The sequence below is a fragment of the Salvia splendens genome, chromosome 7 (genome assembly GCF_004379255.2).
Source record: "Salvia splendens isolate huo1 chromosome 7, SspV2, whole genome shotgun sequence".
Lineage (NCBI taxonomy): Eukaryota > Viridiplantae > Streptophyta > Magnoliopsida > Lamiales > Lamiaceae > Salvia > Salvia splendens.
Window position 1 is genome coordinate 33,045,404 of NC_056038.1, and position 13,622 is coordinate 33,059,025.

At 34.7% G+C, this 13,622-nt stretch overlaps 1 protein-coding gene across 1 annotated transcript; it reads right to left on the reverse strand.

The window, feature by feature from the left end:
• Window positions 1-3,661: 3,661 nt before the first annotated feature.
• LOC121811665 (adenylate-forming reductase 03009-like) lies at window positions 3,662-5,592 on the reverse strand. The gene has a single exon (XM_042212560.1). It carries the CDS (start codon window positions 5,531-5,533, stop codon window positions 3,875-3,877), a length of 1,659 nt encoding a protein of 552 aa, XP_042068494.1. The 5' UTR covers window positions 5,534-5,592; the 3' UTR covers window positions 3,662-3,874.
• Between the last annotated feature and the right edge of the window lie 8,030 nt (window positions 5,593-13,622).

Genomic DNA, 13,622 nt, shown 5'->3' on the forward strand with positions numbered 1-13,622 from the left:
ATAGGTTGTGATGATTTTAAACCTTAGCTAATAGTGCAAATTGGTTTCCCAGAATAATGTCCAAGGTGGAGTATGTTGGATATTTGGGTCGTGGACTATTATTTGGGTTGTGTTTAAATGAAGGCCCAGATGGATTTGGGCTGGTGGCTGCCCTAGCCTAGACATGCCCACGGTTCGTAAACCGGAGGTTTCGGTTCGGAATCGCCGGTTCTGGTTTCGAGAAATGTGGAACCGGAACCGAACCGTGAGGCTATTTCACGGTTCCAGTTTCGGTTAAAAATTTGGCGGTTCTGGTTCCAGTTCCGAACCGCCGATTTTTACGGTTTTCACGGTTCCGAACCACCGGTTTCCGGTGGTTTTTAGCGGTTCCGGCTAGATTTCACGGTTTTCCGACAGTTTTTCACGGTTCTGGTATGGTTTCGGTTCATAAAATTTGGAACCGGAACCAGCCCGCGGTTCAAAATATGGCGGTTCCGGTTCAAGAAAAAAGTCACGGTTCGGGTTCGGAACCAGAACCAGCGGTTACGGTTCCGCGGTTAACCGGAAATGATATAAAATAAAGATAAGATACCATTTTTGTGCAAAAGTAAAAGATCATGTATTATTTGTGTAGTTCACTCCTTTTTAAATACTAAACGACATCCATGTCCCATCTTTGCATAATAATAATGACAATATTTGGAATTCCAAAATTACCCTCATTGAACATGAATGTTATTCAGTACTTAAAAAAGGGTATTTTAGTGACAAGGTATAAAAATAATATAAATTAAAGATCAGATACCATTTTGGTAAAATAGTAAAAAATTAGTTACTCCCTTAGTGAAAATTTGTCACTTATTTCTATTTCGTCCATTCCTAAAAATTTGTCACATTTCACTTTTACCATTTTTTGTAGTGGAACACATATTCCACTAACTCAATCTCACTCACATTTTATTATAAAACTAATAGTATACAAAAGTAGGATTCGCATGTTACTAGTTTTTTCAACTTACTTTCTATTACATTTTTTAAAACTCATGCCAGGTCAAAATGATGACAATAATAAGGCATGGATGGAGTACATTTTTTAAATTCATTCTGAAGACAAAGGAAAGAATACCGGGAATGTTGACGTTGTCCTCCTTTAGATTTTGTTAGCACATAAAACAATCAATACCCCATATTAGTGTAAGAAATACTACTAGTAAAAGTACCTATATACATCGGCCACAAACCTCGTGAACATGGACTGCGACAAGTAATTGAAAGTGTTTTAAGTTTGGAGAGGAATGATATGCTTACGGTAACCTTATATGAGCACCATCTAACCTTATATGAGCATCATCTGTGAGCACCACACTCGTTTAAGACACGTTTAACGTTATTTGTTTTATTTTTTACATCTAGTTTGATTCTAATATACAAAAAATTATTATTGATACTTTTGATTTTACATTTTTCACAAAAATCAAAGCTCGATTTGGTCATTTTCTCTATAATTTCAAATACATGAATAAAATGATAAATCGAGCTTTGATTTTTATGAAAATTGTAAAATTAAAAGTGCTAATAATATTTTCAATGTATTAAAATCAAACCATATGCATAAACAAAATAAAGGATGCTAAACGTGCCTTAAACGAGCATGGTGCTCATGGATGTTGCTCATATATGGTATGTAGCGCACATCATATAATTTGTTTTTTTTGTGAGCGATAAGTTATCATAATGATATTATTATTTTATTGCAAATTTAACTTTGAAATGTGTAGGGATTAAATATTGTATCTATTCTTTTGACATCGATCATATAATTTGTTAAATAAAGAACTATAACAATATAAAAAAGTTACTATAGTGTACAAGTTTCAATAATTCAACGACAATATGGAACCAAAAGCTTATGCATATTGGGCCGGGATGGATCTATTTAACCTACGCCGTTAATCATTATATTTGTTCGGGCCTTGAGAGCCATTCTCATTACAGACCTAAGCCCACAACTTCAACTATAAAAAAGGGAGTGTTTTATAGTATTTCTCTTATTTGGAACATAATTTTATGGCTTCATGCAACTTTATTAGGCGGCTTTGTTTTGGAAAGTCTACTACAAAGTATGAAGTCAAATTCTATAGATGTTTTCAATATTAATAATCTATACTTACTTCAAATAACAATGTCAATATTTATAATATAAGAAACACGTATTTCAAACTTATAGCGTATAAAGTTGGATTTCATAGTTTATGAACTTTTTTTCACCTCAATTCGGCGAAATCCTTTCGATTTGGGTGGAACTAGCTACTAGTATTCCAAATATCTCGGATGATTTGTTTCTCACCACGACCATAAATCCTAGCAATTAGTATTAATTTAATTAAAAATAATCAACTAAACTTAAATAAGAATTGAAATAAAACATGGAATACTAGTCCAAAAAATAGTCACATTTTACCATTTTGGGGTGTCCACGAAAATGGTCTCATTCAAAAAAGTGAAGCATTTTTCTTATATTTTACCCACATTTTCTCTTCTCTAGTACTTTATTCACTTTTTATTATACTCTCGTACTTTACCAATTTTCATTAAAACTCATGTCGTCCACATATTATGTACTTCGTTCCTACTTGTGAGAGTACCAAATTATGCCTATGCTAATTGAGCAATAAAGAGTATCTACAGTATTTATTATCATTATTTCAAAATGAGTGCAAAAAATGAAATGACTTTACTTTGTGTAAAAGAAGGAAATGAGTAGTAAATACTAACACTTAAAGTTCAATAGTTTTATTTTTTATTTTTCAAAAACAACTGCTTAATTATTGTTGAAGGCCTCGAATTTTCAGACCACTCACAGCATTTTAACTTAATTCCTACTCTGGAATTTTAATATTGATCATCTTACTGGACCTTGATGGCTTGACATACTCAGTCAATACTCTTGTTTTACTTACACGTTATACCCTTGACATTTTCAGTCAATATAAATATAAATCGAGATTTTTTTAGCTTAATTGAGAATTGAGATGCATTATCAGTCACTCATCTTTATTAAATGAGTGGTCCAGAATTTGCCACATGAAAAATATTTTTAGATTAATTAATTATGAAAGGGCAGAATGGTAATTTCATGGTACATTTTATTCAATAAATATTTTTTATTTTTTTCATTTAAAAAAATTGTCAACTACGTATACAATTCATGTCAACTACACTCATATAATGTCAACTACATATACAATTCATGTCATCTATACACATAATGTCAACTATAAGTTGTTGACATTTGATGTGAAGGCTATTGACGATAATACCCCCGAGTTGACATAATCTACTTGCAGTTGACCTTTCGAAAATGTTGTGGATGAGTGACTGAAAATGTATCTCAATTCTCAATTAAGCTAAAAAATTTCAACCTAACATGACCCTATAAACACGTAAATGCACAATATATCTTCGATATGGTCATATATATACGCTATATTCACATTTGCAGTCGCCTAATAAATATTGTAGATGGTCAAACATTCATTTAGAACTTTTTTTATTAGAAAATTGTGATTAAGTGGCATGAGATAAGTATATTTAATTAATTAATATCCATGTGATCATCGATCGATATAAAGGAAATAAACCAAAGTACCATAAACATGATCAACAAAGTTAACTAGTAGTATTACATAATGAGAGTAGTACATTAATCATGATTAACTACTAGTACTACACAATATCCCAACTTATTAGGATTCAACCGACACATCCGATACTTTGGAAACAAACCAAATGCACATAGAAAACTTAATTTTGACATCCTCATCTACACATACAATAAACAAGCATATGCATAGTTACACTTAAATAACCATATTGTAAAAATGAAGAGAATAAGTTAAGAATCCCAAATAGGTCCAAAAGCAGCAATCCCATTAGCCTTGCATGCATCAACCACGTCTCTGCTTCCCTCCGGATTACTCGTCACAATCACCACCTCCGCCCCAAACCTCTTCGCCGCGTCCACGCTCATCTCCGACACGTTGGGCCGGCCCAGCACCGCGGTGTCGTGAACGATCACCTTCTCCTTCGGGTGCCCGCTCATCCACTCCTTAATCTCTTTCCCAAAATTCTGCTCCACCCCTTTCGTCACCCAAAGCAAGCACACATCAGCCTTGCACGGCTGCAGCAGAAACGACAAAAACACGCATATGCCCGACCCGGTCGCCACCAGAAGGACCCGCCCGTACATGTTGGTCAAGTACGGAAGACCCGCAAAGTGCACTTGCCTGACCCAGAGATGCCTCGGCGGGCTCGCCACCAGAGACTTCGTGAAGTCTCCCACCGCTCCGGCGAGCATCATGTGCTCCTTCTTGTTGTCTGAGATGATCCCGAACGCGTGCCATTCGGAGAATGGCGACGGGCTGATTCTGCCGAGGATTCCGGCTTTGACACCTCCGTCGAATTTTATGATCGCTGCATGGCCGGAAGGAGACGAGATGCGGACCGGGACCCGCCTCACGGTTAGCCAGGGGATGATGATTAAGACGGTGATTCCGATTGTGAACCAGAATTCTTGGGTTTTTACTAGCTTGGAACCGAGATCGTCGCTGTAGGTTTTTGTTGAGGGGTCGTATGAAATGGTGAGGGTGATGAAGGCCCAGAGGAAGCCCAGAGCGGTCCAGCCGGCGAAGCGGTGGGTCCGCTCGAAGACGTTGTGGTGGAGGTGGCGGACGAGAGGGAACGCCGCTAAGGAGGAGAGGCAGAGAAGGCCAAGGATCACGGCTGCAACAGCGATGATTTCAGGTGTAGTGTTGTCTCTGTCGTTGAGAGTGAGGACTAACGCGTAGACCAGCCATGCGACGGAGGAAATCCCACACCCACTGTGGATTCCGCCGAGAGATTGAAGTAAAGCAGTGGTCATAGTTTTGAGGCGTAGTGGGACCCATGAATAGCCCAGAACATTCACCGCAAGCCAGAAAACAACCCTCAAAACCGCCTCGCTCCGGCAGAGGACCAACGCGAATATATTCGCGATGGAGAAAAGCGCGGCGCGGTTTCTGGCGTAGGGGAATTCGCCAGCAGCGGCGAGGACTAGCCCGGTGATGTTCAGCACCAGGCAGACTGCGAAGAGGCGCTTGTAGACGGTGAAGAGGCCTTGATCGAGGAGGATGATGGAGAGCCGCGATGGAGGAGGTTTCTTCTTGGCGGCGGATTGAGGTGGTGGAGGGAGCGAGGGGGGAGGGTGGTGGTCGTGTTTGCCTTCTTCGTGGCCTTCTTCAATGTCGGCGAGGGTTTGATCAGCGTCGACGTCGTCTTCGTTGTCGTCGAGGTCGCAGAAATGGCTGCTGGTGCGGCTCATGGATCGGTCCAAGAGGTCGGAGGATGGGACGATTCGGGCAAAGCTGCCCCATCGAGCCCAGGATCGGCGGCTGCTGCCGTTGCGAGGAGTGTTAGTAGGCGGGGCAGGGATGGCAAAGAGGTCGGAATGGGGTTTTATTTCAAAAGCTACGCCTCTGCAGCTCGAAAACCTCTCCAAATTATCAGTTTTTCCCATTTTTCAGTGTGTGTGTTTTTTTTTTGTTGTATGGGAAAAAAGAGCTAAAATATTGGAGAAGGTAGGTTGTGATTGGTGCTTGTGAAGTGGAGTATTATGTCTATTTATAGGGTCCCAAATCGAAGCTTACTGATGCACACTTGTTTGGAAATGTTTATTACTAGTATTATTCTCGAATTATTTGGATTTGAATCGGTCGGGTACTATTGACAAAAAACGCAACATGTTATTAAAAAAAGAATAAAAGATACGGATATTTGCATTAATTACAGGCAGATTTTTAATCTTTCTGAGGACATTATTTTAATATTATAAACTACGAGAATTTATTGTTGGGTTACAAACCCATCCCACATCGGATGAGGGAGGGAAGTTGGAAGGTGTATATAATTCCTGTCCAACCCCAATTAGTTTGAGGCCTTTGGGAGTGACCCAAAAACAAATCCGTGCGGGCTAGACCCAAAGCGGACAATATCAAACTAATGTTGCAGTCGACGATCCTAACAAGTGGTATCAGAGCCCAGGTGGCTATGGGTTGTGCCTGGATGAGCCCCGGTTAGGGTCAGGCCCTGAAGGACTCGGGTTAGAGTCGGGCCCAGGATGACCCAGGGGCCAGGGCTGGAACGACCCATGTTCGTGTCGACTGCGTTCCCGATGTGGTCTCGGTTTGAGGGGAGGTTTGTTAAGTTACAAACCCGTCCCACATCGGATGAGTGAGGGAAGTTGGAATGTGTATATAATACCTGTCCAACCCCAATTAGTTTGAGACCTTTTGGGAGTGACCCAAAAACAAATCCGTGCGGGCTTGACCCAAAGCGGACAATATCAAACTAATGTTGCAGTCGACGATCCTAACATTTATATACTCCATTAAGCAGTAGTATATTTTAAACTTGACTAAATGAAGTTTTCAGTTATAGATATGTTCTCTGAAAAAGGGTTTCATGGTTTAGATTTTAGAACGAGCCTTTAAACTTGTTGTCTGCGAAGTTGCTAATTATGTATTTTAATCGGAAATGAGGAAATATGGATCAAGGTTTCAATAAGAAACGAAGCAAGCTATATTACTTTCGAACCGTGGTAATTAGTGTCTGTCTGATTATCTGGGAGTAATTAATTATGAGATCAACTCTTTCAGCAAGGACATACTCCACTTCTCAATTACTTGCATGTGATGATAAATCATTATAAAGATTAAAGGGTTCAAACTAGCTAGTTAATTATCAGGTCATTTGAACCCTGTCAGCAACTAAAAGAGCATAAAATCTTGTGCCGCCCAAGGAAATGGTCATCTTTCTTGAGACGGAGCCAGTACTCCCTATGTCCACAAAAAATAGTCTCATTTGTTGAAGGCATGAGTTTTAACGAGAAATTGGTAAAGTAAGAGAAGGAAAGAAAAAAAGTGGTTAAAACAAGAGAGAGGGAGTGAAAAAATAGGTAAAGTATAAGAGATGAGAAAAAGTAGAAAAGAATGACATAAACTTTTCATTTTAAGAAATGTGACTATTTATTATGAACATCTGAAAATGACAAAACGAGACTATTTTGCATGGACGGATGTATTAGTAAAATTGATCGGGTGATAGGGACGGATCCATATGAGCATCACAAGGGGCAATTGCCCCTAGCTGAAACTATAACAAAGAAAGAATCTTGGTAATGATTTAATCATTGTTCGTTCATTGATGCTATATGTTGGCATTCTCATTTCTCGTAGAAAAATCAAATTCTCGTCATGACATCATATATCCCTACGTACCTATACGGGAAAAACTATCTAATATTACACGGTTAAATGCAAAAAAAATAGTAGTACATGTTTCCAAATTAAGCTTCAATTTTCGGAGAAAAAATGGCTAGTTGTGGTAGGTAATGAAAAGTCAGAAAGCTTTGACTGGTGACTGGCGGCCATTTGCAAAATAATTCCACGTCCACGGTCCGCGCATGATCTGTACATTTGCCAAATTTATCTAACCATCAATCTAACTTTTTAATAGCTAAGTAGTACTCCCCTGTATGTGAATAGGAGTCCCGTCCCGGTTCATAATTACCATATATTGTAAAATGGCCTCACATTTTACTCACATATCATTTAAAATTAATATATACAAGTGAGACTCATATTCTACTATCTTTTTTCAACCACTTTTCTTAACATTTCTTAAAATCCGTACCGGATAGAAATGAGACTCCTATTCGCGAACGGAGGGAAGGAGTACATTTTATAACAAGAAATAAATTCCAAGATTTTTAATGATTTTCTAAGAAACCCTCGTTATTAGCTCTAGTTGACCGAAATTATTATAATCACAATAATTATGTGATAAGTTATAATTTGGGGATAATTAAGAGGTTCATTAAGGGTTACCATTCCATAAGTAAAGTTTGTTAGTATCCAAATACGTGATATCAATCCATTATCACAATTTGATGGAATGCCCTAGGCTGAAAACCTATTAAAAGTTCATGTACGTAGGCTTAATGTATCCACACCCCATGCCGGCATACATTACATTGAGTGCTTCATGAATGTGAAGTATGACTAGTAATGCTGTAATTAGCATTAATTATTGTGAGAAAAATATATTACAATTATAGGTGTATCCATAACTTTGTCAATCGAATAGGAGTAATATATTGAATATATACTTGAAGTATATATATAGCCACAGGGAAATACTCCCTCCGTCTCACAAAGATTGTCTCACTTTGACCGGACACGAGTTTTAAGAAATGTAATGAAAAGTGGGTTGAATAAGTTAGTGGAATGTGAGTCCTACTTTTATATATTAGTTTTATAATAAAATGTGAGTATGAATGAGTTAATGGAATATGAGTTCCACTACCAAAAATAGTAAAAAGTAAAATGAGATAAATTTTTTGGGACGGATGGAAATGGAAAAATGGGACAATCTCTGTGGGATGGAGGGAGTATAATGTTGGTCATCAGCAGCAGCCAGGTATTACCTTGGATCCGTTAATTCACATCATGTAGTTGGATATATTACTCGATTCCTGTCTACCAAATATATGAGCAATTGAATTATTTTAACTTCATGGTGATATTTTATTGTTATATAATCAATTATATGTGCTTAGATTTGTTAAATTTAGAGATGAATTATCTTTTATTGGATCTTTTGCCACCCTATTGTGTGTATAGGTTTGGGCAATTAATAATGACCTTGAGATAATGAATCCTCTATTATAAATATTCAAACCCAATGTGCAGGCTCTAGTCACTACTAGAAAAATTGCTTCTCACTACACTTTTTTTATCACACTTTATAAAAAGTGCCAGCATAGATGTACTATCTACACACTAGCTTTTCACTGCACTTTATAATATATTGTTACTGCACTTCAACATAAAAAGTGTCATCATAGATGTACTATCTACACACTACCTCTTACTACAGGTACCCGGTGCTGCACTTCATCAAGTGCCATTATAGATGAAGTGTCAGCACAGTAATTTTCTAATGACAATTTTAAGTGCCATTACAAGCCAATTTTCTAGTAGTGAGTACAAATAGTAAGCTTAACTCTTCGGGCTACTAAATAAAATATTTCAAACTTTGGAAATTTATTGACCTCATTATAGAAAAAAGCATTATTATTGCTTTATGTTCAATTACAAATGTATCTTACCTTGTAGATTTGTTTTATGTAGTACTATTATTTAATTGTATTATTATATGTAGTAACATTTTCATTGTAAATTACTTACAAGAAAACACAATAGTAACGACGGAATTACGAATTGAGCAAGCTTGTCATATATTTTGCAATAATTAACGACAAAATAATGGTAAGATTAACTTTAATTTTATTTAAAATTGGAGTCGCCGCTAAACATCTAGTAGTAATTAATTTAAAATAATTTATTAAACTATTTTAAAAAAATATAAATAGTTGTTAATCCAACTTTAAAACTATGTTATTTATATTTAGGTCCCATTAGTTACGTACTTCCTTCATCTCAAAGAAATAGACTCAATTTTTTTTCGGTCCATCCCATATATATTGTCCATATCTATTTATGGAAACTGTTTCTTTTTTTTTACTTTATTATTTATGGAGTCCACTATCGATCTATTATATTATTTTAACTCATTTTTCTCATTTCACTTTTATTTTATCAATTATGCATTAAAATTTGTGTTATTTTAAATTGACTTATTTCTATAGAACGGATGGAGTGGAAAGAGAGCGCGCCTACTCAGCATAAAGTCAGAAAAGACCTTGGGAATGTATATTTATCTACAATGGTGTTCTAATAATCAACTAATTTCCTAATTCTCTTGTGAGAGCTGACTTTGTCTACTAAAGTCAAGGTCAACCCATCCATTCAGTTTCAGTTTTCACTCCACCAATACGACTCCACAGTCTTCTCGATCACTATTGAAATTCCAAGAAGATGCATCGCAAAACGACATATTTTAAGATCTGTTTTTCTAAATCTTGATACTTCAAAATTTTCAATTTTATGGAGTAATTCATATTGCTAGTAATTAATTTGATGATGGGATGAGATTCGGAAATATCGATCTATGCCCATTTTCTCCGAAAATAAAATCATCATTCTGCTTATAAGTTATAACCGCTGGCAATTAAGATCAATCGAGCTATTTAATAATAGTATAATACTAATATTTTTATTTTAAAAATCTCATAATTTGTGTTAATAAATGTTTATGGTCAACTATTTACAGAAATAATGATTACTCGCATACGGCGTTCAAATAAAATATATACCTCTAATTTTACAAGTTTGTTTAATTACTTAACTAAATTATGTACGTATATATCATGCAGCAGGGATATATATATACGTACATTTCTTAATTGCAAGTCTTGTTAAAATATTGCTGGAAGTGCAATCATTCATGACATTAAGCTGTTGATAAGTCGTAAGAGAACTATTGATCGTATATTAGTACTATTATTGTTGTATTTATGACTAATTATAGAACAAAAAAAACATGGACGTGCAAAAATTACGTATAAAATATGCTCAAATTCATAGTTAATTAATTACATGTTTGCCTCAAGTTGTCTCCCAATTTATATCATGTGACTGTCACATTGAAGTTGGAGTTGATTTCCAATTTCATATTCCGTTTACTCTAACAAATTAAAGTCTCTCCTATACACGCTGTTATAACAATAATTGATTCAATATAAATACTAATAACAAATAATTATGGAATTATGGAATAGAACTATTGAACCATTTAGTATTATTACATTCCTTGATTCTGGACCCTGTTTTAGGAAAATTTCCGTTTCCTAATTAGTTATTATCATTTTTCTGTTAACCCGTCGAAAACAAATTAAATTTAATGGCCATGACATACTTTTTTCGTTAACGATCTAAAGTTTTATTTTGATTCGGTGCGGATTTTGGGAAAGGATAATGAAAAAATTAGTTGAATATGACACTTACTTTTATATACTCTGTCTAACCACAAGAAATAGAGACTTTGGAAACAACACAAACTTATACTTCCTCCGTTCCATAAAAATATGTGAACTTTTCATTTTTGTTCATCCCATAAAAATATATACATTTCTATTTATGGATGTTCTCCCCGACTCATTACTCATACATCAATTTATTTACAACTTATATCACTATGACCTACTATTACAACTCATTAACAACTAAGCATAATATGGGTCTCACTATCGACTAATACTATTTCAACTATTTTTCTCATTTCTCTTACTTTACCAATATGGATTAATTTTCGCGTCATTTCAATAATACATACTTTTATAGTCAGAAGGAGTAATTAATAAATTACGAGAGAAAAAAAATTGTCAAAATAGTAGCAGTATTGATAGATGATAAGACATTCATTATTAGTAGTGTAATATGAGGTGAGCAAGTTTTCAAAAAATTAAAATGGGTTGATGTTAATGGTCTGACAAAAATAATAAAAGAGACTATTTATTGTGTGCGGATGGAGTATTATTTTTATAATTGAATGTAATTATAATAATTTAGGAGAGTATAGTCCAGTTATTCCTTTCGTTCATGATTAATTGAGTCTGTTTGACTTGGCTCGGATTTTAAGAAATATACAGTGGAAAGTGATTTGAAAAGTTAGTAGTGGTTCCTCCTTTTATAGATTAGTATTAGTGTTATAATAAAATGTGAGTGTGATAAGTTGATGGAATGTGGGGTCTATTACCAAAAGTAGTAAAAAGTGATGGTTTTAACTAATTGTAAACGAACGAAAAAAGAAAATTGGTGGTAATTACTCATGGACGAAGGAAGTACCTTAATTAAAAAAAAAGTAAATGAAAATTTAAATCAGGGATGCCCTGCAGTAATGAATGAGAAATTATTTTGTGGACAATAATACTTCGTTTATACTCCATCCGTCCCATAAAAATATGTGCACTTTCCATTTTCATCCATCCCATAAAAATATGTGCATTCCATTTTTAGAAAATTATATCAATTTAATAATGTATGTCTCACTATCCATTAACACTACTTTAACTATCATTCTCCTAATCTCTTTTACTTTACCATACCATTTCTCATTCTCTTTCTTATTTTATCAATTTTATCTTAATTCCTATTATATATCCATTGCCCATATTTCTCAATTTTATCTTAATTCCTATTATATATTCATTGTCTATATTTCTATGGGACGGAGAGAGTATATACGAACGTGGTTAAGGATTGAATAGGCACCGTGATCGTGTAACTACTATTTCAGGTGTACTTGGTAGGAATTAGCAAATCCACAAAATGAGAAGGTGGAAGAAAAATTCACGAGATGCTATTAGAATATTAGTTTTAAGCGATTGTTAATTAGGTTGTTAATTTATGGTATTGTTTCCAAATTAAAATAACGAATTTTATAGTATTCGGGCTGTTCACAGTAGTGGGCAAGTTGCAAACTTTTAATGACAATTTGAGCCGCCGATAACGGGTCCAATTATTTACCATAATTTAGTCAATTTCCATTTATAAATAGGGAAAATATTACTGAACCTAAATTATTATTGATTGAGAGCTGACTTCCTACTTCTTATATGAAAGAGGCTTAATTGGTTCATATATTTGTCAGCTTGTCACGTTAGTTACTATTCTTTTTTTATAATAAAATAAATCTTATTCTCTCTTACCTTATTAATATATTCATTTATTTTAATTTTTCTCTCAACTTCACTTCATTTCAAACTCTAGTTAAAATGTGATCATTTTAAATGAGGCGAATACAGTAGTTACATGACCATACATTTTATGTCATTTATAGCATTATACTTTACAATTTTAATTTTGGACATGATAAAAACACATATAAAATTAACATATTAGTGTGAAGCATTTTATCGTATTCATATGCTTATTCATGTTGATACTGTCAGACCCATTTAGCATTAATTATTTGTAGTTTGGTTTAATACGTCATTAGCAATTCTTAGAGAGACATGTGTTAGTACTTACTCCTATTTAATTATATTTTCCTGGTCTACACATGAGTTGCGGTAAAGTCAGAGTCTTGAGTATACAAACGATCGAAAATGCGTGTAGAAAGTTGTTACTAATTCTACAACTTAATTTCCAGCAAGCTGCGATTTTTGGAATATTTATTGACGACGGATTAAAATTTGAATTCTCGAGGTCTTCTTCTTGGATAAAGATCTGCAATGTGCAAAAAGTATAAATCATTACTCCAATTATACGTAAATTATGAATCTGAAATCCATTACGGCCACTGACGAAGCTAGGAAATTGAAGCTGGGGTCCAAATTTCTCTTAAAAGTTAATAGAGTATTTTTGGAGTCAATATCATCATAATTAATTGTATTATTAGTATTCAGTAGTAGAGGAATGCGAGAGATAAAAAAAATAACAGAGAAACAAATAATAAAACAATGGTTACATATGATGGTTGTCATTAAATTACATGTTTGGAAGTTATTCTTCAAAGTGTATAGAAAAAGTGTGCGTGAAAAAAAAAGCTAGTGTAAATAAATTAGAAACTAAAATTGAGAATAAACTAGAAGTTAAGAGAAGAAAAAAGTGAAAAATCCTGTAAAATAAAAGTAAAATAGAAAA

Excerpts from the sequence above, each read along its gene's own strand:
- LOC121811665 (XM_042212560.1), bottom strand. The coding sequence starts at position 5,533 with ATGGGAAAAACTGATAATTTGGAGAGGTTTTCGAGCTGCAGAGGCGTA.